The sequence below is a fragment of the Empidonax traillii genome, unplaced genomic scaffold (assembly GCF_003031625.1).
Source record: "Empidonax traillii isolate 1590-97213 ecotype Southwest subspecies unplaced genomic scaffold, ASM303162v1 scaffold1272:size142475, whole genome shotgun sequence".
NCBI classification, from domain to species: Eukaryota; Metazoa; Chordata; class Aves; order Passeriformes; family Tyrannidae; genus Empidonax; species Empidonax traillii.
In genome coordinates this window covers 116,579-138,900 of record NW_020956465.1, presented here as the reverse complement: position 1 = coordinate 138,900, position 22,322 = coordinate 116,579, and the positions used below count along the sequence as shown (strand labels likewise).

The 22,322-nt window shown below is 50.7% G+C and overlaps 1 protein-coding gene across 1 annotated transcript; it reads left to right on the top strand.

The window, feature by feature from the left end:
• Nucleotides 1-1,366: 1,366 nt before the first annotated feature.
• Nucleotides 1,367-10,652, top strand: APPBP2 (amyloid beta precursor protein binding protein 2; the record flags this gene model as incomplete). Its single annotated transcript, XM_027906291.1, has 12 exons — nucleotides 1,367-1,509; nucleotides 2,224-2,375; nucleotides 2,873-2,996; nucleotides 6,328-6,496; nucleotides 7,061-7,150; nucleotides 7,458-7,525; nucleotides 7,601-7,706; nucleotides 8,000-8,124; nucleotides 8,310-8,395; nucleotides 8,723-8,913; nucleotides 9,298-9,463; nucleotides 10,171-10,652. Coding segments are annotated over 12 exons (1,674 nt in total), but the record flags the coding sequence as incomplete, so codon positions are not given.
• Between the last annotated feature and the right edge of the window lie 11,670 nt (nucleotides 10,653-22,322).

The following is a 22,322-nucleotide window of genomic DNA, read 5'->3' as shown; positions in this document are numbered from 1 at the left end:
TGAGGGGAGTTTGGGCCCTTCCCTCCCTCCCCACCAGGCTTTGGTTCCTTGGCAGTTGAGGAATCACATGGAACAGTGGGCACAGTCCAAGAAGTGTTTATGTAACCTCATCAATATTAATTTTAACAAGCCTTACTACAGTTAGTTTTTGGTGAGCCAGGAGCCTCTGGGGTTTTTAGGAAGCGCTGCACAGCGAGAGGGGGGAATGATACTGTGCTTGGGAATTGTGCAGCCTGTGCTGGTACTTTGATTGCCCCAAATCCGGGTGCAGTGGGTGCCTTGGCTCCCTCCAGAGGTGAGCCCATCCCGTGTTGACAGGATGTCCACCTGCAGTTCAGGCACAGAAAACCAGGCAGTTTAAACATCCTTTTATTTATTCATTTATTTATTTATTACTGCAGAAAATATGGTTTAGGTTTTATAGAGCGTTTGCCCTGAGACAGCTGTGCTGGAGTCATTTAACCATGACTGTAGCTTTTAAATACACCACTCTGGCTGCTCCTCCAGTGCCAGGGAGAATCCAGCTCTGATCCCTTTGAAGTGCAGGGACACATCCCTGCTTTATCTGAGCACTAACTCTGCATGCAAACTTGCTCTGGTTTTTAAAAGGCTGCCTTTTTATTTATTATCCCCCAGAAAAATAGATAACTAAAAGGAAAACATTCATTTCTGGCAATTGACGTTATTAGGTCAAAGTATTTTTGAAGTTTTTTTTGTAGGTGCTGCTGTTAAAATAACAAACTTGCTGTGCTGTGGAGTCGCTGTCGTGTGCCTTTGTAAGAAGAGTTGACTAAAACTAAATTTCTGGCTGGGGATGTTCTCACTTGGCTGTGTTTGGAACACTTAATTAGTCAGTGTTTGTGGAGAAAAAAGTGAACCAGGCCCAAGGTGCAGTTTTCCCCTTTTCTGAGGGAGCAATGACCTGTGTGAGCTCAGGGGTTCCTGGGGACAGGGCTCATGCCTGGCTGGTACTGGGGATTGGTGAGTGTGGGTTTGGCTTTGTTTGTACATTATATATTATATATTTACATTGCTGTGCTCTGGATTGTGGGTCAAAGCTGTTAATTGTATTTTTTGCTGACTTGAGGGGCATCTTAGTTTTCCCTTGGGTTTGTAGCTTATGTGTGGCCGTGTTTTGGTGATGCAGGAGGACACAGACACTTGAAAATACATTTATAGATTAAAAAACCCTTGAAATCCCCTCTGGATCTCTCCTGACTGGTGTGCTCAGCCTTTAAACACTGCACTTGTATCCTGTGGTGATACCCCCTGGTGAACCTGGAACTGTTACTTTTTTAGCCTGCTGGATTTCAGTGCTCTAAAATCTCAGTTGCATCACGAGTCCTCTTTCCTGTTAAGGTAAATCTCTCAGAAAAACTCAACCTTAAATTTGGAGATTAACTTCCCTGGTTTCTTTCAGCTTTACCAACAGGGCCGTCTGTGCCAGCTGGGTAGTGAATTTTGTGAACTAGAAGTCTTTGCAAAGGTGCTACGAGCTTTAGATAAAAGGTGAGTGTCTTAACCAATCAATAATTCCCCTTTCAGCCCTTAACCTCTTGAGCTGGGAAGAAAAAAAGGTGCAAACAAAACAAACCAGTGATGCAAAACCCCCCCCCCCAGTTTCTCAACACCAGGTGGGGGATGCCCAGCCAGGCCCTGAGCAGTGGCAGGCACAGCAGCCACTTCCTGCTGGCTTAGCAGGGCCTGAGGGAAGGGTTCTGCTGCTGACAGGATTGCCCCAGTTTGCAGAGCTTTCCTGTCATTAAATATTGCACTTTGGGGTGTCACACTCAGGACTTGGCTGTTTGAGAGCAGATTCCTGGTGGCCAGAAGGAGCTCTGAGTCTTCAGACACTGCACGTGTGTGTGATGTTAATGGAGCCATCAGTGCTGGGGGAGGGTGGATTTGGGGCTTCCTCCCTCCTGAGTTTTGGCTGCAAAAGGTTGCTTCCCAGATTTAACACTGCCTGGGCAGGCTGTGTTTTCCTTCCACTGGAGGGTGTCCTGGTGCAGAACGTTGTGTACCCTCCCTTGGTGTCAGACCATCCAGCAGCTGTGATCCATTATCCTGGAGATCCCAGTGATGCTTCTCTTCATCTGCTCCGGGTTAGGGGGAGCCTTGGGGTTTGTTTCTCTGGTGTGAGCTCATGGCAGCCCAGAGCCAGCTGACTGCAGAGCTCTGAAAACTCCACGTGGCACTGAGCTGTGCTTCCCTTTGTTGCAGACATCTGCTCCATCACTGTTTCCAGGCTCTGATGGACCATGGGGTCAAAGTGGCTTCTGTCCTGGCCTATTCCTTCAGCAGACGGTGCTCCTACATTGCAGAGTCAGATGCTGCTGTCAAAGAAAAAGCAATCCAGATTGGATTTGTTTTAGGTAACTGCTGCTTTCTCTCTGCAAGCCTCAGTTAATTTACTCCTAATTATTTTCATCCTAATGTCTGTGATGTTTTGTTAAAGAACTTGTGTGTTTTGGAATGTGATTTTGAGAAAACTACCTGGTGTCTTAAGAAAAATACACTGGATTTTAATATCTAAGAATGTGTTGGCTTTTCTGTTGCAAACGGTTTAGACTTAAAGTTTCATTGCAGATGTGATGCTTAATGTAAGGAATTTAAGTGTTTTTATTACTGGTAAGTTGTTCTTGATAGAGAACTGTAGGAAAAGTGTGTCATACCAAAAAGTCATGCTCAGCTGAAGGAGAATCCTTCTACTCTGATTTCATCCTTTGCAGTCCAGGACTGGAGGGTTTGACCTTGCCAGGATTCCTGTCTGTAGGTGCAGGTCTATGAAATCAGGAGTTGTCTCACAAGACCTGAGCAAAGCCCTTTTCTCTTGGAAAGGCTGATGTTGCTGTCCTTGCTGTCTCCCCAGGGGGGTTCCTGTCGGATGCAGGCTGGTACAGCGATGCTGAGAAGGTGTTCCTGTCCTGCCTTCAGCTGTGCACGCTGCACGATGAGATCCTGCACTGGTTCCGGGCCGTGGAGTGCTGTGTGAGGTGAGCTCCCCTCGCTGCTGGCACACAGGGCAGGGCCAGCCAGCTCCTGCTGCACCAAAACACTCCCCTGGCACAGCTGAGCATCAGGAGGTGCAGGTTTTACCCCAATCCCTGGTTTTCACAACCCCTGCGCTTTGCTGTCCTTCCCAAGGTCTGCTGGGAAGCGTGGCTGGACACTGAGAGTGTTGGAGCACCTGAAGGAATGTTCAGGGTGGGACTTTGCTCAACTTCTGTTTGCTACAAAAGGAATTTGCCAAATCCAAACTCAAATATAACAGATTCAGAAATAAAAGCAAAACTTGCTGTTCCTGGTTCCAGATCCAGGGAGTTCTCTTGCTTCATGCTGAGCTGCTTTGGGTTAGGTCAAGATCTGGATGTCCAGCTCTGTGGCACCTTGAGCCACAGCTGGAAATGTTTGGGAGGGAATTTTTCTACTGTTAGGAGGGTTTTGAACCTGCCTTGTTTCTCAGGGCCTGTGTAGGTTGAGAGCACTGATAGAGGCCTCAGAGCACAATTCAGTTTTTGGTGGCTCTTCCACCTCTGTGCCCAGGTGAGATGAACTGCAGTGGCCAGCGGGGGTTTGTTGGGAGCACCGGGACTGACAGGGGTCACAGGAGTTACCTGGGGGCTGCTGAGCAGAACTAGAACAGGACTGAACTTCTTTCAGCTGCTGTAAAACAGAACAAAGCGTGTGCTGTGTGGAGTGCAGAGCAAAACTTGTTTGGGGAAGCTGCTCCAAAAAAAGCCCTGCATCTTGTTTATGGCTGGGCAAGCACCAAGGGGAGGGAGGCTTTGCCAGGAGCTGCTGATGTGCTGTGCCAGCCCCAGGGCCATGGCAACGCTGCTCTGCCTGCTCCTGCTGGCTCTGCCAGCTCCTGCTGGCTGCCATTCCAGGAACAAACTGATGCCAGGAGACTGGGCACACGGATCCACCTCCCAGAACTGAGGGGTGATGGATACAGAGCCGCAGTCAGTGCTTGGTGCTTTGCCTTCTAATTAGTCTAAAAAAAGTTCCCTGGTTGTATCAGGCCATTTGGCAAGCTGGGCAGGTTGCTTTAAATAAACTGTTGCCTTCTCTGAATAGAAAAAAAAAAAAAAGAAAAGAAGGTAAAGAAAGGAAAAAATGGAACTCTCTGTTGGGCAGCAGTTGTGGAAAGGAGATTTTCAGGGATGACCCTTTAAAAAAGTGGCAGCCCTTGCTCTAAATGCTGCTAAGTCTGCTCTCTGGGGAGTTGAATTAATGCACTGCATTATTAGTAGAATGGAGTTTAAAAATGTGGAGTTTTGTGCTATTTAAGCATGGCTTGGTGTTTCCTTCTACCAGCAGCAGTAAATTAAATGGAGAAGCTGGGAGGATTGGAGGTTTGGATGAGCTGGAGTTCTGCTTCCCTGCATGTGTGGTGCTCCTCTTGGTTTGCTTTCTCTGTATTGTGTGTTGAACAATGAGGTACAAGTAAATAACACAAATTTGTGGTTCCCCCACTCCATTGTTTCGTGTTCTGCTGATTCTTGGGTTGGTTTTTTCCTGGTGGTTTCAGACTTCCTAAGCTGCTGTGCAGCACAGTGCTGGCTCCTAGAGACTGGTTTTATTGGGGGAGGTTCGTCCCCAAAAGCTGTTGTTGCAGACATCAAAGGAGCTTCAGAGCCATTAGCATAAACGTCCTGAGGCCTCTTCTCTTCCTCGTGGCTTTATCTTCTGGAATTCCTTTGGATTAATAAAGGATTTTTTGTCACTCAGAGCCGGATCACATAAACTCTGCTTATCCTAGAGGATTGGCTTAGGTTTAGCTTGGTTTTTTGGGGAGATTTCTTTGTTTTAAGACACTATCACTGAAGCATCCAGGCACTGGATAGGATCTTTCCCAGGAGCTTATCTCAATTGCAGTGCTATCCCCACTGGCTTATACCATTCCACGGGATTTGGGCTCCGAGGTTTCCATGCTGCACAGCAGCTCCCAGCTGAATGGTTTTGCCTCTTTAGGGAAGCTGTTTGCTTCATTTTGCTCCATTCCAAGGAAAAATGGGGGTGTTGCTTTTGGCTGTGGCTGTTCCTCAGCCTGGTTGCTGCTTCCCCCTGCAAGGCTGGTGTTTGTGGAGCTGCTGGCAGGGTTTTTGAAGGTCTGTTCTGTTCTTTGATGTTCTCTTTGTGCAGCAAATGCACATCTGTCCTGTGCTTGCCTCCACTCCCTGCTTGGGAAAAGGGGAACCTGATTCCTTTGCTGTTGGAGTTTGAGTTTGTTGGTTGGATAGGAAACGGGGACAGGCTGAGTTTTCAGGGTGAACTGAGCTGTGTTTCTGTGCTGCAGCACGTGGCTACAGTACCTTAAATCTCTTCTTGGAGTAAGGGCAAACAGGGAACACCTTTAGAGAAGAAACAAATCTGAGCAAAACCTTCCCTGTTCATTCCTTCCCCCTTACCAATTTATTGGGAGTTTTATCCTAAAGTACCATAACAGGAATCAAATACATCAACTCTGATTTTCAGCCTGTTTGCAGTGCAGCACCAGGCTCTGCTTCCCTTCTCCCTGGGCAGTTGTCTCCCCGTGTTCTGCTCCTCATTCCCAAGCCTGGCCTGCTGGTTTCAGTCTCTGTTCCTCACTCTAATAACACATTTCCAGGGGGCCAGGGGAGGTTAATTCACCCTAGTCTCATCTGTGCTCCATTTTCCATGGAGCAGGAACAGCTGCCCTGCCCTGGGAATCCACCTCTGCCCTGGGGGGCTTGGAATATGATAAGGCACCCATTCCAAATGTATCTCATTAAAGTAAATAAGCATCAGCCTACACTGATGAAAAAGATTCTTTTCTTTTATTTTAACTTCTTTGCCAGAAGCTGAGACTGTTACTTCTCCAGAGAAACAGGAGGAGGTTTCCCTAGTGCTGGGTGTCACTGGCTGTGTTGGGCTGCTTCTTGAGGCTCCTTTTAATCCTTGGGATGGAAAGGCACTGGGATAGGAGAGGGCAGGGAGAGGATGGAGGAGCTGCTGTGGGCTGGGTCAATAAAATAGTCTCTTAATCTCGTGTCAGATGAATGTGACTAAATCTTTTGTGAGGAAAGTGCAGGGATGCAGGAGGAGCAGCTCTGTCTGTACCCCCTCAGTGGCTGTTTGAGGTCACCATGCTGAGGGGAGCAGGTGGAAGGGATTTCCTGCTGCATAGAACAGAGCTTTGGGAATGGCATTTCATCAGGATTGAGAAGAACAGATTTTATGGAAAATGAAACACAAAGCCAGCACACCAGGCTGGTTCAAGCACTGGATTTGCAGAACTGCATCAGTATGTGGGATCGTTTGTGTGAGTGGTTCCCTGAGCTCTCCTCTGTGTCCCCCCAGGTTGCTGCACGTCCGGAACGGGAACTGTAAATACCACCTGGGGGAGGAGACGTTCAAGCTGGCCCAGTCCTACATGGAGAAGCTGGCCAAGCACGGCCAGCAGGCCAACAAGGCCGCGCTCTACGGGGAGCTCTGTGCCCTGCTCTTCGCCAAGAGCCACTACGACGAGGTGAGGGCTGCCAGGGGCTCCAGCAGCCACCCAGCACAGCACAACCCTCCTCCAGTGCCTGCAGGGCACTGCCAGGGAGCACTGTGGGTCTGGGGGTTATCCTGGCTCAGTCCTGAGCTCCTGGTGCTGCTCGGACCGGCACTGGTACGAGTGACACCCTGGGGGTTCGTGTTGGGCCTCTCTGGGTTGAGTTAAACTGTGCTTTTCCTTTGGCTCCCCAGTCCACTGACCAGGGTGTTGTCCTGCACAGTGGGACTTGGGAGCATTACTTAAAGGTTATTTTATAACCTTTATAAAAACATCTTTAAAAGTGTGTATAAAACCCACTGTTTTGTCTGTAAAAGTAATTGTAAGAACACATGCTTAGGCTACTGTAAAATACTTACATATTGGGTATTAACCTTAAAAGTGGTTTCTAGGTCAAGTTTCATTACGTGTAAACAATTGAACAGCATATTTGAAATTTTGGGATGTGAATGACCAGCTTTTCAGAGCCAGGTCGTGTTTTTCTCTTGATGTGGTGAAGTCCCAGCTTGACTGTGTGGGTCCCTCTTCGTCCCCCAGGCCTACAAGTGGTGCATAGAGGCCATGAAGGAGATCACGGTGGGGCTGCCCGTGAAGGTGGTGGTGGATGTGCTCCGACAAGCCTCCAAGGTGAACTGAAAACTTCCGTGCTGCTTTGGTACCTCATCTGCCACCAGGAGTATGGCTGGGGATGGTTTGCTCCTCCAGAACTCCTGGAACCAGCTCCGCTCCAGGAGCCTTGTGGATTATTGGGTTTAATGGGTTCAGCTCAGACCTGGGCAGGGGGTTATTGCTGGTTTGTTTTGTTTTTGCTGTGACGCTTTTCTTAAATAACTGAGAAGCCCCTCGCTAAGCAGAGAGGTGTGACAGGAGGAGCAGCAGGGTGGGGAGGAGCTGGGCTGGGAGCACAGCCCCTCACCACTCGTGTCCCCTGCAGGCCTGCGTGGTGAAGAGGGAGTTCAAGAAGGCCGAGCAGCTCATCAAACACGCCGTGTACCTTGCCAGGTGAGCAGCCCTCCAGGAGAGCCCCTCTGGGATGTGCCCACCCTGCCTTGGGGTGTAACCAGGTGTGTTTTGCAGGGAGCACTTTGGAGCCAAGCACCCCAAGTACTCTGACACGCTGCTAGACTATGGCTTTTACTTGCTCAACGTAGACAACATCTGCCAATCTGTTGCCATCTATCAGGTAGGCAGCAGGGCTGGGTCTGGCTTGATGTTTTTTCTTAATCTCTCCAATGTTGTAGTTAATTCCTGAGGACTGATAATAGTTGATTTAATTACTGCAGTGCTGTTCTTTAAAGAAAACCCGAACACCGCCAACTTTTTCATTCTTTATTCTTTATTTTTTCCCTGACTCATGTGTCTTTTATGTGTTTAGTGTCTCAAGTATGCAGGAACTTCAGAGGCAGTAGTTTTTGTCCCTGTTTGCCAGGATTTTTTGTGAATGAACTGCTGAGTTGGTTCTGGTCCCTCTTGCAGACAGCGCTCGATATCCGGCAGTCGGTGTTTGGAGGCAAAAACATCCACGTAGCCACAGCCCACGAGGACCTGGCTTATTCTTCATATGTTCACCAGTACAGCTCTGGGAAATTCGACAATGCACTGTGAGTGCTGCTCTTTGGGGGGCTGGCAGCACATTTACTGCTGCCAATGGAGAAAAAACGTCCTGAAATGATCCAGATTTGCAGTTGGAATGTAATGCATGTGGATTGCAGTCATGTTTCTGCTGCTGTGTCAGCTGCTGACTTGGAGATGCACCTTGAATTTTTTTATTTCAACTTGATTTCAGATTCCATGCTGAACGTGCTATTGGCATTATAACTCACATTCTGCCAGAGGACCATCTTCTCTTGGCCTCTTCGAAGAGAGTGAAAGGTACTTCCCTCCACTTGAAACCCTTCCTTGGGATTGGTTTGTCCTGTTCTCTTGCAGACAATGGAACTTGAGTTGTTGTTTTCAGTGGGGGTGACTCAGGGTGTTTGTAATCCTTGATGTTCCCTGTCGACACACCTGTAAAATAACACAAAGAAAACTCTTTAAACTTACCTGGAAGGCTTTGAGGGGTATAAAAACACCAAACACACAAATATGTGTTGTGAGCTCCATCCCTGGGCTGCCAGTGTGTGCCAGACCGGGCTGGTGAGGTGTGTGGTGATGGCTCTGTGTGTGCAGCACGGTGCCAGCTGCTCTCTCTGCCCCCAGCACTCATCCTGGAGGAGATTGCCATAGACTGTCACAACAAGGAGACAGAGCAGAGGCTGCTCCAGGAGGCTCATGACCTGCACCTCTCCTCGCTCCAGCTGGCCAAGAAAGCCTTCGGGGAGTTCAACGTGCAAACAGCCAAACACTACGGCAACCTGGGCAGGCTCTACCAGTCCATGAGGAAGTTCAAGGTGAGACTGGTGGTGTGGAGGGGCCTGAGTTCACCTGCAAGGCATCCACAATCTGCCACAGCAAGGGAGGGTTTGCAGTGTCCACGTCTCACAGCCTCAGCTGGTGCTTTTGTGCTTTATCGTTCATCTCAAAAGCTTTGTGCAGGAACAGCCCAGGGGGGTGCTTGATGCCCTCAGGGGGTGACAGTGGGTTTGGTGATACCATTTAATGATCCACCTCATTAAGAATTTGGAGAACTTGCTTTGGTTTTGGCTGTGTTGCTTTTTGCCTTTTCTAGAACACTACAGACTGCTTAGAAATATGGTTATGTTTCCTTAAACTTCCCCCCTCTCTGTGGGGTGGTGAGGGGTGCCCGACTGACCTGTGTGGGTTTGGCCCTCCAGGAAGCAGAGGAGATGCACATCAAGGCAATTCAGATCAAGGAGCAGCTCCTGGGCCAGGAGGATTACGAAGTTGCCCTCTCCGTGGGCCATCTCGCCTCCCTCTACAACTATGACATGAACCAGTATGAAAATGCTGAAAAGCTTTATTTGAGATCCATAGCAATTGGTGAGTGACACAGAGGAACTCGATGAGACACAATGTACTTTATTTCATATGGGTTTTCAATGTAAATGTGGTTTTCTTTAGTGTTCTCCCGGGGACTGAATTCTGAACTTGTGTTACTTTCAGTGCTCCTTCAGAATTCATTGAAAACAGACCCATTAAACACATTTTGGAGTTGTGGCCAGAACCTGAGTGCAGAATGTAGTCAGATTTTGAAAGAAATGGACAATGATTGTCCCCATCACAAGAACTCCTCTCATGAAATATTTGTCTTTCCTGTTACCCAGATCAGGTGCATCCTTGGGCCCTGCTGTAGCCCAGGTTGGAGGCACAGCTGTGCTTCATACAGTTATGTACAGTGTGTTACAGAAAAAACCATGGTTTTAATGTAGAAAATAACAACAACTTCCCTGTTTAAACTGAGTTTGGAGTGTAACTGGGGCACAGACTGAGTCCCCTGTGTAGGGCTGTAGATTCTGCACATGTAAAGCTGTGGGGCAGGTGATGGTGTGATTGTAGAACCCTGAGGGGCAGTTGCAGCACCCTCAGAGCGGGAGGTAGATGGAATTCAGACCAGCACCCAGGAAGGTCGTTTGTGCTCTTGGTTTACCCTGACAAAAACCTTCGAGCTGTTGCTAAAAATGACCTGAGAAATGGCAGCGTGTGGATGTTCCACCTCTGAACTCGGTTTTCTTTTGGATTCCTTACAGGAAAGAAGCTTTTTGGGGAAGGATACAGTGGACTTGAATATGATTACAGAGGTCTCATTAAACTGTACAATTCCATTGGCAATTACGAGAAGGTCTTTGAGTACCACAATATCTTGGCCAACTGGAACCGGTTGCGGGACCGGCAGTTCTCGGTGACAGATGCCCTGGAGGACGTGAGCACCAGCCCCCAGTCCACGGAGGAGGTGGTCCAGTCCTTCCTGATGTCTCAGAGCCTCGATGGACAGAGCAGCTAAGAACTCGGTCACTTAACCAGTTAAGGTTTTCTCCCCCCACCCCCGGGTTCCAGGGGGAAGAGTCATACTGTGAAATCTAAACCATGTAGTTCTCTGGGGGCTGGAGTTTGCGTTGAGACACTGGTCCAGTCTGCTGAAGAGTGCCCATCCGGATGAATGTGTGTTCAATTCCTCTCAGCATGTGTATGGCATGTTTAGTTCGGCTCACATTTTTAACTTGGTATTCCCCCCCCTCAAAAAAAAAAAAAAAAAAAAAAAAAAACCAAACAAAAAAACCGAACCCCTTCTTTCTCTCTTCTTCCAAAAGAAGCTCCTTTGCAGAAAGTCTGCAAGAAAACGTTAAATAAAACTGTTTGAGTTCAAAAGAGTTTCATTGTTGTTATGGATGGAAGGTGTCACCAAGAGCTTTCTGCTGACGTAGAGAGAGAGAGAGTAAAAGCTGTCCTGTGAGGAGCTGTAGGAGAAAGGTGTTTCTGCTGTATCTTTGTAGCAAAGTTGATGGTAAATAGCGAGCACGGGGAGGATGCCCTGCCTGGGCCGCTGCCTTACCAAGAGGAGTGGCCGAGAACCACTTGGGAGCAACACTGAACCTCGCTCGGAGTGCAGTGCCCACCGCGTGCTTTGTGCATCCCTGGACTGGACCAGTGCTCAGCTGGGAGCGGGACAGACCCCAGACCAGCCACCCCAGTGCCCTCGGTGCCACCACCAGTGCTCAGCCCGAGCAGGACCAGCAGAACCCACAGTGGACCAGCTGCTCGAAACCGCTTTTGGACCAGTGGCTTTAATTTCCCCCTCCTGCCCCTGCTTTCACTTGCCAGTAGGAATCCTGCATTTAGGTGTCTGATGGGTGCAAATGATATTCCCGTGATAGATCCAGAGCCAGGGAGTGCCCCTTCCTTAGCCATGGCCTGTCTGTTCCCAGTGAGCTTCTCCAGGCACTGTGCCCGTGCCACAGGCAGGACCAGCCACGCTCGACTCTGCTGCAGCCACCTCTGCTCTGCCCTGCTGGGCCTTCACCTGCTGATGGAGCCCACTCCTTGTTTATACAGAAGAGTTTTGTACAACAATCCGGTTCCCTTTTCTGTTTCTGAGGACACAGCTCACTGTACAGTTCACAGGGGTCAGTGGAAAATGCCAAAAAGCACAACAGGTCTTTTTTTTTTTTTTTTATTTGGTGAAGCTTCGTTTCTGCATTAAACACCAGTACAACCAGAAATGGTTCCTGCCGTTCCTTCCCCCAGCAGAGCTCCCTGCACAGGCCTTGGCTGTGCCTCTCACTGCCTTGTCTTAACTGCCCTGCTGGGGCTGCCTCTTGCTGTGGCTTTGGCTTTGGGTGTTGTTCTGGGCTTGTTTCATTTCTCACTGTTGAGGGAATATTTGAGGGTCTGTGTGACACAAACTGGGCCCGGCTCTGCTGACACCTCAGTTCTTCCGTGGATTCCCGTGGGGGGGTTTCTCTCCCGCTGTTCTGGGGGGTTTGTACCTTGGGCAGTCCCAGCAGGGGCTGGGCTGGCTCTGGGTGTTGTGTTTGGGCTCTGGTTTGCAGTTGGTTCCTGAGGTTTCTGGCAGGGAAAGGGGCTGGATGGTCTTCAGGGAAGAAACGGAGATCTTGGACAAGACTTAATGGCTCTTTTAAGAAGTGAAATTTTACAGGCCAATAGTTCATTTACCGGTGCCTTCAAGTGTATTTTGGGGGGGAAAGGCTGAGTAATTATCAACTTTAAAATGCAGTTTTGTAGTTAGTGAAGATTAATGATCGCTATTTGGGATGGCTTCACTGAGGTGAACAGAAAGATTTGCATAAACCCCCCTGTGGTGTTAGGACTTAACTGCAGTATGGCCTCAGCAGCTGCTCAGTGAAAATCCAACTGCATGTGTGGACTTAACATCTAATTTATTTATAGCAATTTTGTTTATGATGTGTAGGAACTACAGACTAATTCAGCTGTAAAGGCAGAACCTTTTTCTCCCTGATGTCCGAGGCACCGATGAGTTGTTATAACGTTCTCACGAGTTCTTAAACCCTGTTAAAACCTATTTACAGTCAAACCAAGTACGTGACAGTGGTGCCAGAACTCGGGCAGGGAGGTGGCTCAGAGTTGTCCTGAAGAAGCTGGGTGGTTCTGTGGCTCTGAGCTGCAGGAGTGTCCAAAGCTTCCAGCTGGGTCCTGGACTTGCACTGACACGGTCTGGAGATCCTTTATCCACTCGGGATCTCCAGCCTTGGTGTCTCCACATCCAGCTCCTGACTCAGGAGTGTCAGCTCTCGAGGCAGGATGGGGCTGATGCTGTTCAGGGCTGGCAGGATGGGGCTGTTCAGGGTTCAGAACCCAGCCGGGCATGGGATGGCCCCGAATGGGGCACAGGTGGGATGTGGGATGGCACAGAACCCACCAGGCCAGGCTTTGCTTCCACATCTCCCAGATGGGGCTCTTGGAAGTGCCCGTGTTGGCACCTGGGTCAGTGTGGAATGCTGTGCTGCCCTTGTTTCTGCTCCTGTCCCTGCTGTTCCAGTTGGAGCCCCAGGGGATGGTGGCAGAGGCAGGGAAAGGACTCGTCCCTCTGGGCCAGCGGGGCTGGGTCGATCTTGCAGGGGGGATCCAGCACTGCCTGGGCAGAGCTGAGGGTGCAATTCCCTACGTTCTCCATCCTGTGGGGTTTTCCAGGAGCAGGGGGGGTAATTCCCTGTGTTCTCCCTGCTCTGGGGTTTTCCAGTGCCCTGCAGGTGTCCCCTCTGGCAGTTTTCCAGGTGGGTGTCAGTCCTGGGGGGGCCTGGCACGATGGAACACTGGATACAGGGAATTAATTATTGGCATTTATAGGCACAAGAGGCAGCTGCACAGGGGCTGTTTGGTGCTGGCAGTGCCAGGGGACACCTGGGAGTGGAACTCCTCTGAAAATGCATCTTTTTCCTGAAGGTGAGTAAATGAATCACCCCAGAGTCACCAGTGCAGTGGGGAGGACGGGTGGCACCTTAAGGGAAACTTTTCTCAGTTGATTAAATTGAACCTTTAATATTTTCCTGCCGTGTTTGGTCAGTGAGGGGTGAGTCCTGTTTTCCAGGCAGCTGGGAGGGAGGGAGGGAGGAAGGTGGTGTCGGATTCCCCTCTGCTCCTGGGGCTGCTCTGGATGTTGGGGAAGGGGGGAGCACACCTGGATTTGAAGAGCTGACAAAAGGGGAGGGGGAAATGTCTTGGCAGATCTCTCTCTCAGCCACTTGAAGTAAACGAGTCAGTAATTATTTGGCCCCAAACAGTTGTTGGAGCAGGAGGATTCCAACAGGGAGTGTCTGTGCCTGCCTCTGTCCAGCTCTTGGGATGCTTCACTCCCTGCTCTGGAGCCAGACTTTGGTGTAGGGCTGCGTCCTTTTTGCACACCAGTTTTGGTAAATGGTTCTGAAGGGCTTGTTGAATTCCAAGCTGCCAGCACAGGGGTGGTGGTTGTGACTCCCCAAAGGAAGTTTTCCTGTCCATGTGCTGCAGCCTGGAGTTCCCTCAAGGTGCTGCTTCTCGTGGTACAAGGTGCACGTGGAAATCCATTCCCGTTTTCCAGCCCTCCCTGTGGCAGAGGAGGAAAAGCTGCCTGAAACGGACCAGCCCCAACTCCTGCAGCAGTGCTGGGAGTGCTTTTGTCCCTAAATCTCAGGAAGGTGTTGGGCAGTGCCAGGGGGTCCCTGGGTGGTGGCAGCTGGGTGTGCTCTGGGCTCTGACGCTCTCCCTGCAGTCTCGGTGTCTGTAGCATGAGTGGCCTTAGTGAGTTTGTTGAAGTGCACGTTTTTTTTTTTCGGTTTTGTTTTGTTTCTTTTCAGAAGTAAATTTTAAGATGAAGAAGATATATACTATATAAATATATAGAGCTATTTAGAAACTCGGTCTGTGGTGCACAAGTTCAGTGTTGGAGCTCAATAATCGTCGCAGGTACAATATGTGTAACTTTTCTTTTCTGTACGTCCCTTTCTGGGAAGCAAATGTTGCCATGGTAACTACAACTTTACAATTTCTTTACTACTTAATGATGTGAATGAACTCTACATTTTATTGAATATTACCAGGTTCAGTACTATTTTTATACTTTATTGAACTACAGGGGATTTTAATTTAATAGCATTTAAAAAAAAAAAAGGAAAAAAAAAAAAGATGTTGCTTGAACTGTATAACTGTATAAATGGAAATACTCACACAAACCCACCTCTCAACCAGAATCTCTGCCTGTAGTGCCACGTTCATTTCTCTGAGAGTCTCTTGCTCATGGCCAGAGCTTGCAGATCACCCTCCCTGTGGTGTCAGGGGGGGCTTTGGTGTCCCCCTCCCCCGCCTGCAGAGCCCGGCGTTGTCTGTGCCCATGGAAGCACCCCCTGTTTGTAACCAGCATTGTGATATTCTGTAACTGTATTGCTCTACTGAAATATTGACCTAATAAATAGAGTGTTCTGCAGCCTGAGGTATCTGCACTGACTCGCTTCAAACTTCGCTTCCAGCACCTTCCTGCCTGCTCCGGTCGCTCCAGGGGGCAAAGGGAAGGTGTTTGTGGGCAGATCCCCTGTGGATGGGGCTGTGGGATGAGAGGAGGTGTTAATTCCAGCCTTTGGGGGCAGATCCCTGTGGATGGGGCTGTGGGATGAGAGGAGGTGTTAATTCCAGCCTTTGGGGGCAGATCCCTGTGGATGGGGCTGTGGGATGAGAGGAGGTGTTAATTCCAGCCTTTGGGGGCAGATCCCTGTGGATGGGGCTGTGGGATGAGCCTGTGTTACCTGCAAGATGTGGATGCTTCCCAAATCCTTCCCAGCATGATGGGGACCCTTCCCAGCTCCTTCCCTGTATGTTGGTCTTTTATTGCCCCTCTAAAGTAGCCGTGGAAATACAGAAGGTTTTGGTGCAGGGAAGTGTCTCCTGAGCACAGGGGGGGTTGAAAAATGTCTTTTTGGGTGTGGTATTTTCAGACCCTCAGGTCGGAGTCGTTTCAGTGACCCCACAGTTCCCCAGCTGTGCAGGGGGCTCAGGCAGAGGCTCCCTCGTCCCACAGGGCTGAGATGACCCTTTGTTTTCCCCAGGGAAATGGTGACACTTTGGAAGTGCTGCAGATGAGCTGCTGAGCTCAAGCCAAGGACAGGAGGCTGTAAAAAGCTCTGTTTCCTTCAGCTGGTCCAGGGGAAGAATCACCAGCAGCAACCCAGCAACTGCTGTGCGCAGGTGAAGGGGGAAGGGAGGGAGGAGGCTGCTGGGCTGGTTTTTGGGGTCACACACCCTGGTGTCTCCCAGGGCTGACTCCTCCCTGGCTGGTCTGAGCAAGGATTGGCTCCTGCTCACGCTGACAACAGAACCCCAGTCCCCCAAGGGGGGGCTGGCTGGCCTGGGGGTGCTCTGGGGTGCTCCAGTGACAGGGGAAATGCTCCCGTGGATTTTCTGAAGCTCCTCTGGCTGGCAGAGCTCGGGTGCATCCCTGGCAGGGCCAGCTCTGCCCCGGGGCTGCCTGGCCCAGGGTGACAGTGCTGCTGCTGTCACTCCTGCAGGGCTCTGGGCAGAGCAAGTTCTGCTCATTCCTGACATCCTTTGTTTCTGCTTCCCGTGGCACAAAATGTGTGTCACTGCCCTGGACTGTCACCTTGGTTTCCATCCCTTCAGGTTGTGGTTTGTGGAGGGAAATGGGATTTTGTGTATTTTTTTTTCCCTGTGGTTTGTTGCTCATTGACACTTCATAAAATGCATTAAAATCTTGGTTTCCTTAAGAGCCAAAGCCAGGGTTGTGCAACGCTTCCATGAATTCCCTGATGCTTCATGGAAAAGAGCCCAGGAAACGTCAGGTCTGCTCTGGTAGCACCACTGCCCAACCAGCTTCCAAAATCCAAGAGCAGGAAGAGGCAATCCCTCTGAGGGGCACTGATGCATCCATGGTTTATTCCAGAGGTTTTCTGAACCTTCCAAGGTGAATCTTCCCTCTTTGCCCATGTCACCTGGTCAGGAAACTGAGGTTATTTCTGGCGGAGCTCAGTTTTCCTGGAGAGCTTTCCTGTCACTTCTAAGTCACCTCAAGTCCTACTGGAAAAATTGCAGGATAATCCAAGTCTGGAGCAGCCTTTAATCTCGCTCAGTTCTGCCTTAAACAAGTGTGACACTTTGAGGGCAGACAGGATTCTTCTGATGCAGCCACATGTGCTCCCATGTTGGGTTTACCTTCAGCTACAAGAAATACTCTCTTATCCTGAAGCAGAAGCTGAGACCTCACCCATCCCATTTTCAGCACGTGGGAGTGAAGGATCTTTGGGGCTTTGACTGGTCAGCCAACTGTTGGGAATCTCCAGGACAATGATAAATAAGGTCAGGTGGTTTCAAAGAGCAGCATTTCCACGTTGCTGGGTTGAAGCTTGTTGCTATGATGCTGCAAGTATTGCAGGGGGTTGTGGTTTTGGGAAACCATGGAGACAGTCTTTATTCCCTGCTTTCTGTGCAGGTGGTGATGCTGCATTCATCAAGTTCTGTCTTTCTGCTGGTCTCTGATGTTGTCTGGGAACCTCAGAAACAAAACCCCAGCCCTGGAAGGCAGGACTGGCACTGGGGAGCCCACTCTGTCCCCTGGGGCTGGGCTGGGTGGGCTCCACATCTGGATCCACCCCCTGAGTGTGTGAGAACTCCCCCAGGATGTTTGATTGTACTTTAGCAGCTTGAAAACAGATTTATGTGGGACAAACCCTCCTTCCCTGGGCAGGCTGTGGCTCCAGTCTGTGGCAGAACTGCTCCTGTCAGCAGGGGCTGTTCCCATCCCTCTTTCATTGCCCCTTTGAGGTTCCCAGGCCTGGCTGCCAAACTCACCCGCTACAGGTCTGGCTGCATTTTTGCAGTGGAACACTCGTGTGGCCTGGCTGGGGTGGGCCCAAAGGCAAACCACAGCTGTGCTTTGACATCCACACTGCTCTGGAGAGACACCCTAATTAGCACTGGCAGGGATGTCTCAGTCCCCACTCCCTCCTGGGCTGGAGCAGCAGCTCAGCCTGCCCAGCTCCTGCAGCCCCAGCACTGATCACCCCCCTGAGGGCTCCAGGGGAGCAGGGGAGCAGGGGCTGTGCCAGCCCCTCACCTGTCCCTCCTTCGCAGGGGTGCTGGAATGACTCTCTCCGTGTTCCTGCAGGTCTGGGAGGAGGCACAGCTGATTTACAGCTGCTTCTGTTCCTTTGAGTTCTGGAGCCGAGCTGGGGCTTTCTGAAGGACAGAAAAATTGCTTTAAAAAGGAAAAAAAAAAAAAAGAACGAACGAACAAAACCCACTTTTAGAGATATTTCTGAGAGCAAAGCAGCACGGGTTGAGTCATGCCTGGGCAACCTCTCTTGCTTCCCCGTGGTCCTGCTGAGAGGTGGGTGGTGAAATCCTTACCCAGAGGTGTCTGTCTGTCCCTCCCTGCTGTCCCCAATCCTTACCCAGAGGTGTCTGTCTGTCCCTCCCTGCTGTCCCCGTTCCCTGTGCTGACACCCAGCACCTCAACCTGTGCTTTCAAGCCCAAGCCCTTCCCGGCACGCTGAGGGGGCTGGAATTTTCCAGGCGTTTTCCAGGCATTTGGGGTGGCTGCGTTTGAGGCTCGGCGCGGGTGTCGCTGCCACTGGATGTCACTGTCGCCGTGTGGCACTGGGAGCACTGGGAGCAGGGCGGGGGCGGTGACGGCTCCCTGAGCTCCGAGGGAGTGCTGGGAACACCACACAGCTGGATGGGGAGCGGATTGCTGGGCATCCCTTGGCGAATCCCAGGGGGAAATAACGTTCCTTTCGCCAGTTGTTTGGGTCTATTTATTTTTTTTTAACAAACCCTTGCAGAGTCTCCGAGGGCCCAGAGCCTGATTTCTTGCCCAGACCGAGCCCTGGGGCTGATTCCTGCAGCCTTGAGGAGCCAGCAGATTGCAGAGGGACAGGATGCCCCGTTCCAGCTCCAAGCTGACAAGTGGGTCTGGGATTTGCACCAACTCTGAAAACAAGGAGTTGGGACCAGTGTTTAAATTCAGATGAGTGGGGCTCTTTAATTATTCTTTTTATTAATTAAATGATATGAATACTGATTTTAATTTTTAAAAAAACCCCTAAAAGCCCAGTATGGAGCGAAGGGGAGGTGGATCCCTAATTTTAGATGACTGGGGAGCAAGGCTAGGGATGGCTGCCCTGCAGCCTCTGTCCTTAACAAACCCCCCAAATCACCCCCTTACCGTGCTGACAGCCCCAATCACCCACCAATTAAATATGGATCCTGTGCTTTTGTGCTGGCTCGGGCCTGGGATCTGCCCCTGGAGTGCCCACGGCCTGTTGTTTGTGCCGCCTGCTCTTCCCACCCCACAAAGGGCAAAGATGCTTCTCTCTCTCCCCCTTGTCTCGCATGACAAAGGGCGTTTGTCACCCTTACACAACGGTGGATTTGTCACTCCTCCTGTGGCCGCTCTGGGGGCAGCTCGTCCCCAGCACATCCCGCTGCCTCCCTGAGCAATTCCTCTCACCCACCGCTTGGGCTTGGCCTTTTTTCCATCCTTGGGAAAGGCAGATGCAGAGTTGTGTGGTTTGGTCGCGGTTTTCAAGGAGAGCAGAAGGGTGGGAAGGTGTTTTAGGGGGTTGTTGGCTTTGTAGTCCTTGTTTTGAGGGAGGAGCGGGGTTTGTCCTTAGCAGAGGACATGGAGCCCCATTCCCAGGTTTAAGGGAGCAGGAGCACCTGTCACCTGTCACCACCTGCCGCCCCGAGCTGGCAGCTGCTTTGTTAATGCCTCTCATGAATCTCGAGTGTCTCCAGCTCCCAACAGGAACCTGTGTTTGAGGTTTTCTCTTTACAGCAGGTTTGATTTCCTTTTCAGTGGAGTATCTTTTTGGAGCCTTGGAAGTAACTAAATGGGTTTGTTTCCACACAAACTAAGAGCAGAAACTGTGGCTGGTCTGTACCTGCAGGAGAGAGCTGTTAACTGCAGCCTCAAACTTATTTGTGGCCTTATCAGTGCCAGCTCTCAAATGACCACAACTCCTTTTTACATGTGTCCCAGTGACCCAACGAGCTTGTCCCTGTTTTCTAATTTATTCAAAACAATTTCTTAGTTGACTTTTTTTTTTTTCCTGGTAGACCTGATTCTAATTATTTTTTAATAAACTCCTGGAAGTATGTGTTTCTTGTAGACCTTTGAACTTCCTGGTGTGCCCAGCCTTTGCTCAGGAGATATGTTTATGGTTGTGCTTAAATGTGTTTTAACCCTGTGGAGCTGAATTCCCAGGGAAGTGCTGCAGTTCCCTCCCCTGCTATAGGAGATGCTCAGGCACAGAAGTGGTTGCTGGTGGGCAGGAGGTTGAAATGGGCTTTGTGCTGGGCAGGAGCAGCTCCCACACGGCCTCTGCTGGAATTATCTGTGTGACCTGTGAGCCTCTGGCAGTTGGATCAGGCTGTACAAATCTGCTGCTGATATCCAGCCTCACTTCCAGGGCCTGGAAATGCAGGGCCAAAGTCTGTGTCCAAATGCCCTGTGGGGCAGGAGCCTGGGAGTGCCACTGGTGAGGTGCCACCGGTGTGGTGCCACTGGTGTGGTGCCACCAGTGCTGGGCAGGAGGGGACAGAGGTCTGGGGGGAGGTGACCCTTAACCTCTGCCAGGGCTCAGTGTCTTGTCTTGCTAAAGGTACACAGTGAAGTGTCTCCTCCTGCTTTTTGGCTGGGTTTCATTTGTTCCCTCTCTCTTTCTCACCTGAGATGCCACTGACTTTTTCTACTGTTAAATTCCGTCCATCCCTCACCATTTTCAGGGTGTTCTGTGCAGATGATCAGGGTCTGGCATGCTGGAGCCCTCTCTGCCCAGGTCCTTCTCTGTGACCTGCAAATTGCCAGACCCGTGGGTTAGTCTCCCAGCTCTTGCAAATCTTTCATCTTCTCTTTAAAAAACCACCATTGACAAACCCTGTCCTGAGGCTCAGAGGTATTTCTGTTTCTGCCAAATCATTCCAGACTGGGTTTTCAGAGCTGCTCAATGAAGGATGTATTCAATGATCATTACAAGTCCATAAGAATGAGGTGCCTCCTTTAGGTCCCTTTTGGAAATGCTGCCTCTAATAAATTACCAGGTAAACAATGGCCACCCCTTCCTAATGGCACCAATCAAACCCGGGCTGGCAGCCACTTGTGAGGTGGAAATATGTGGTTGTGGGTCACTGTAACACCAGGGTGTTCTGTCTGCAGCTTTTATTGGTGGCAAAGGGGCTGTGGCTGACCTGTGACAAACCCAAAATCCTGGGTTTTATCAGGGAGCTGCTTGGAGTTGAGGCCTCAATTCCCATCACAGCGCAATGGGAATTCAAGGTCACCTCCTTCACGGGTGATGGTGAAAGCCAACAGCAGTGAGATCTCTCTCTCTCCTGGGTGTCATCTCTTTTAAAGCTCTCCTTTTTGGAATGAATACACTGCCCTTGCCAGCAGGAAGTCTGGAAAGGCTTGGGGTTAGAGGCATTTGTTTTGGAAATTCCCTTGCAGGCGAAATGCTTTCCCAAAGGGAAACGCGCTGGGCTCGCCGTGGCCCAGCCAGTGAGACAAGTGCCATTGTTGTGTCCCTGGACAATCAGTGTCATTGCTGCAGCTGGGACTCAGCTGGGCTCCTGTGCCAGGTCGCTTCTGGCACCCAGAGCCATCCCAGGGCTGCACAAAGGGCCCTCTCTCTGGGGCATCCCTGGCTCTGGGCCGAGGTCCCCCCTGCAGCCGGCGGTGTGAGCTCCGGCCCCGGGCAGGGCTCACCTTGGGAAGGACCCGCTGGTGGGGCTGGAGACAGAGACAGGACCTCGTTTTCAGGCTGTCTGAGGGAAGTTTGGCCTTTACCCACGATTGAGTTCCACAGTGACAAACATCCACTGAGACAGGCCCTCCCCTCAAGATGTCTGCGGCCTTTTCCCTCCTGTCTGGGATTTTCCACGAGGTGAGCTCTGCAGAGTGAAGCAGAGGGATAGCACAGCTAACTGGAGCTGTGCTGCCTCAGCCTGGCTCTTGGGAGGACTCTTAGAGGTGGTTTGGCTGAAGGGGATGTGTTGAAAATGCAACTGGTTTCCCAATGCCAACCGCCCTCCTGCTGTGCCTGCAATGGTGACATCTGTCCCCTCTGTGGCAGCTCCTTTTCACCTCCAAGGATTTAATCCAAGAAGTTGCCAGTTTATGTCCTCACCTCTCAGGTCAGGGTATGGAAGGGCAGCAGGTTCCTGGCTAATGGGAGCACAAGAGAAATGAAGCTTCTTCAGCACGAGCTTTCACCTGCATTAGCAGGCAGATTAAAGGCCCTTTGGGAGCTCTGGGGACATAAGCAGGTTGTTAGCACAGGCATAACCCATATTTGCATGGCCATATCTGTGTCCTTGTGAGATTACAGCTTCCACCCAGCATGTGACTGCAGCGTGGAATGGCTCTCTTGGCTTATCATGTGTACACTTTGCCTTTCAGAGGATTGAGAAGGCCTCGAGTTCCCCTTGAAAACCCAAGGCTTTGTTCTACCTTCCCGTGTCGGCGGCGCTGGGAGCTCAGCCAAAGCAGGAATATGCAGGTGGGAGGCACAGATGGACTCCTGGCCAGGCTTCAGCTGAGGCTCTCCCTGCATTCACTTGTCCATCAGCCTGGTTCACTCCTGAGAGACCAGACCTGAGATGTGTCTTTGAGCCCCCACGAGTCTGTGGCTGTCCTGCTTCCCCCTCCCCTCTGGAACCTCTCCTGCTGGAAGGTGCCTAACACACCCCACAGCTGTGGAAATCCCTGGGATTGGATTGCCTGCTCAGGGCAGGAATCCTTTGAGAGGGTGTTGTAGCTGGATGGGAAGAGTTCAAACAGATCAGGCATCTCCTGTTTGTCCCTGGGAGCAAAGGAGCCCAGTGCCAGTCAGACACACTGCACTGTAACAGTGCACCTCAGGGGAAACCCTTCCTTTCCCCT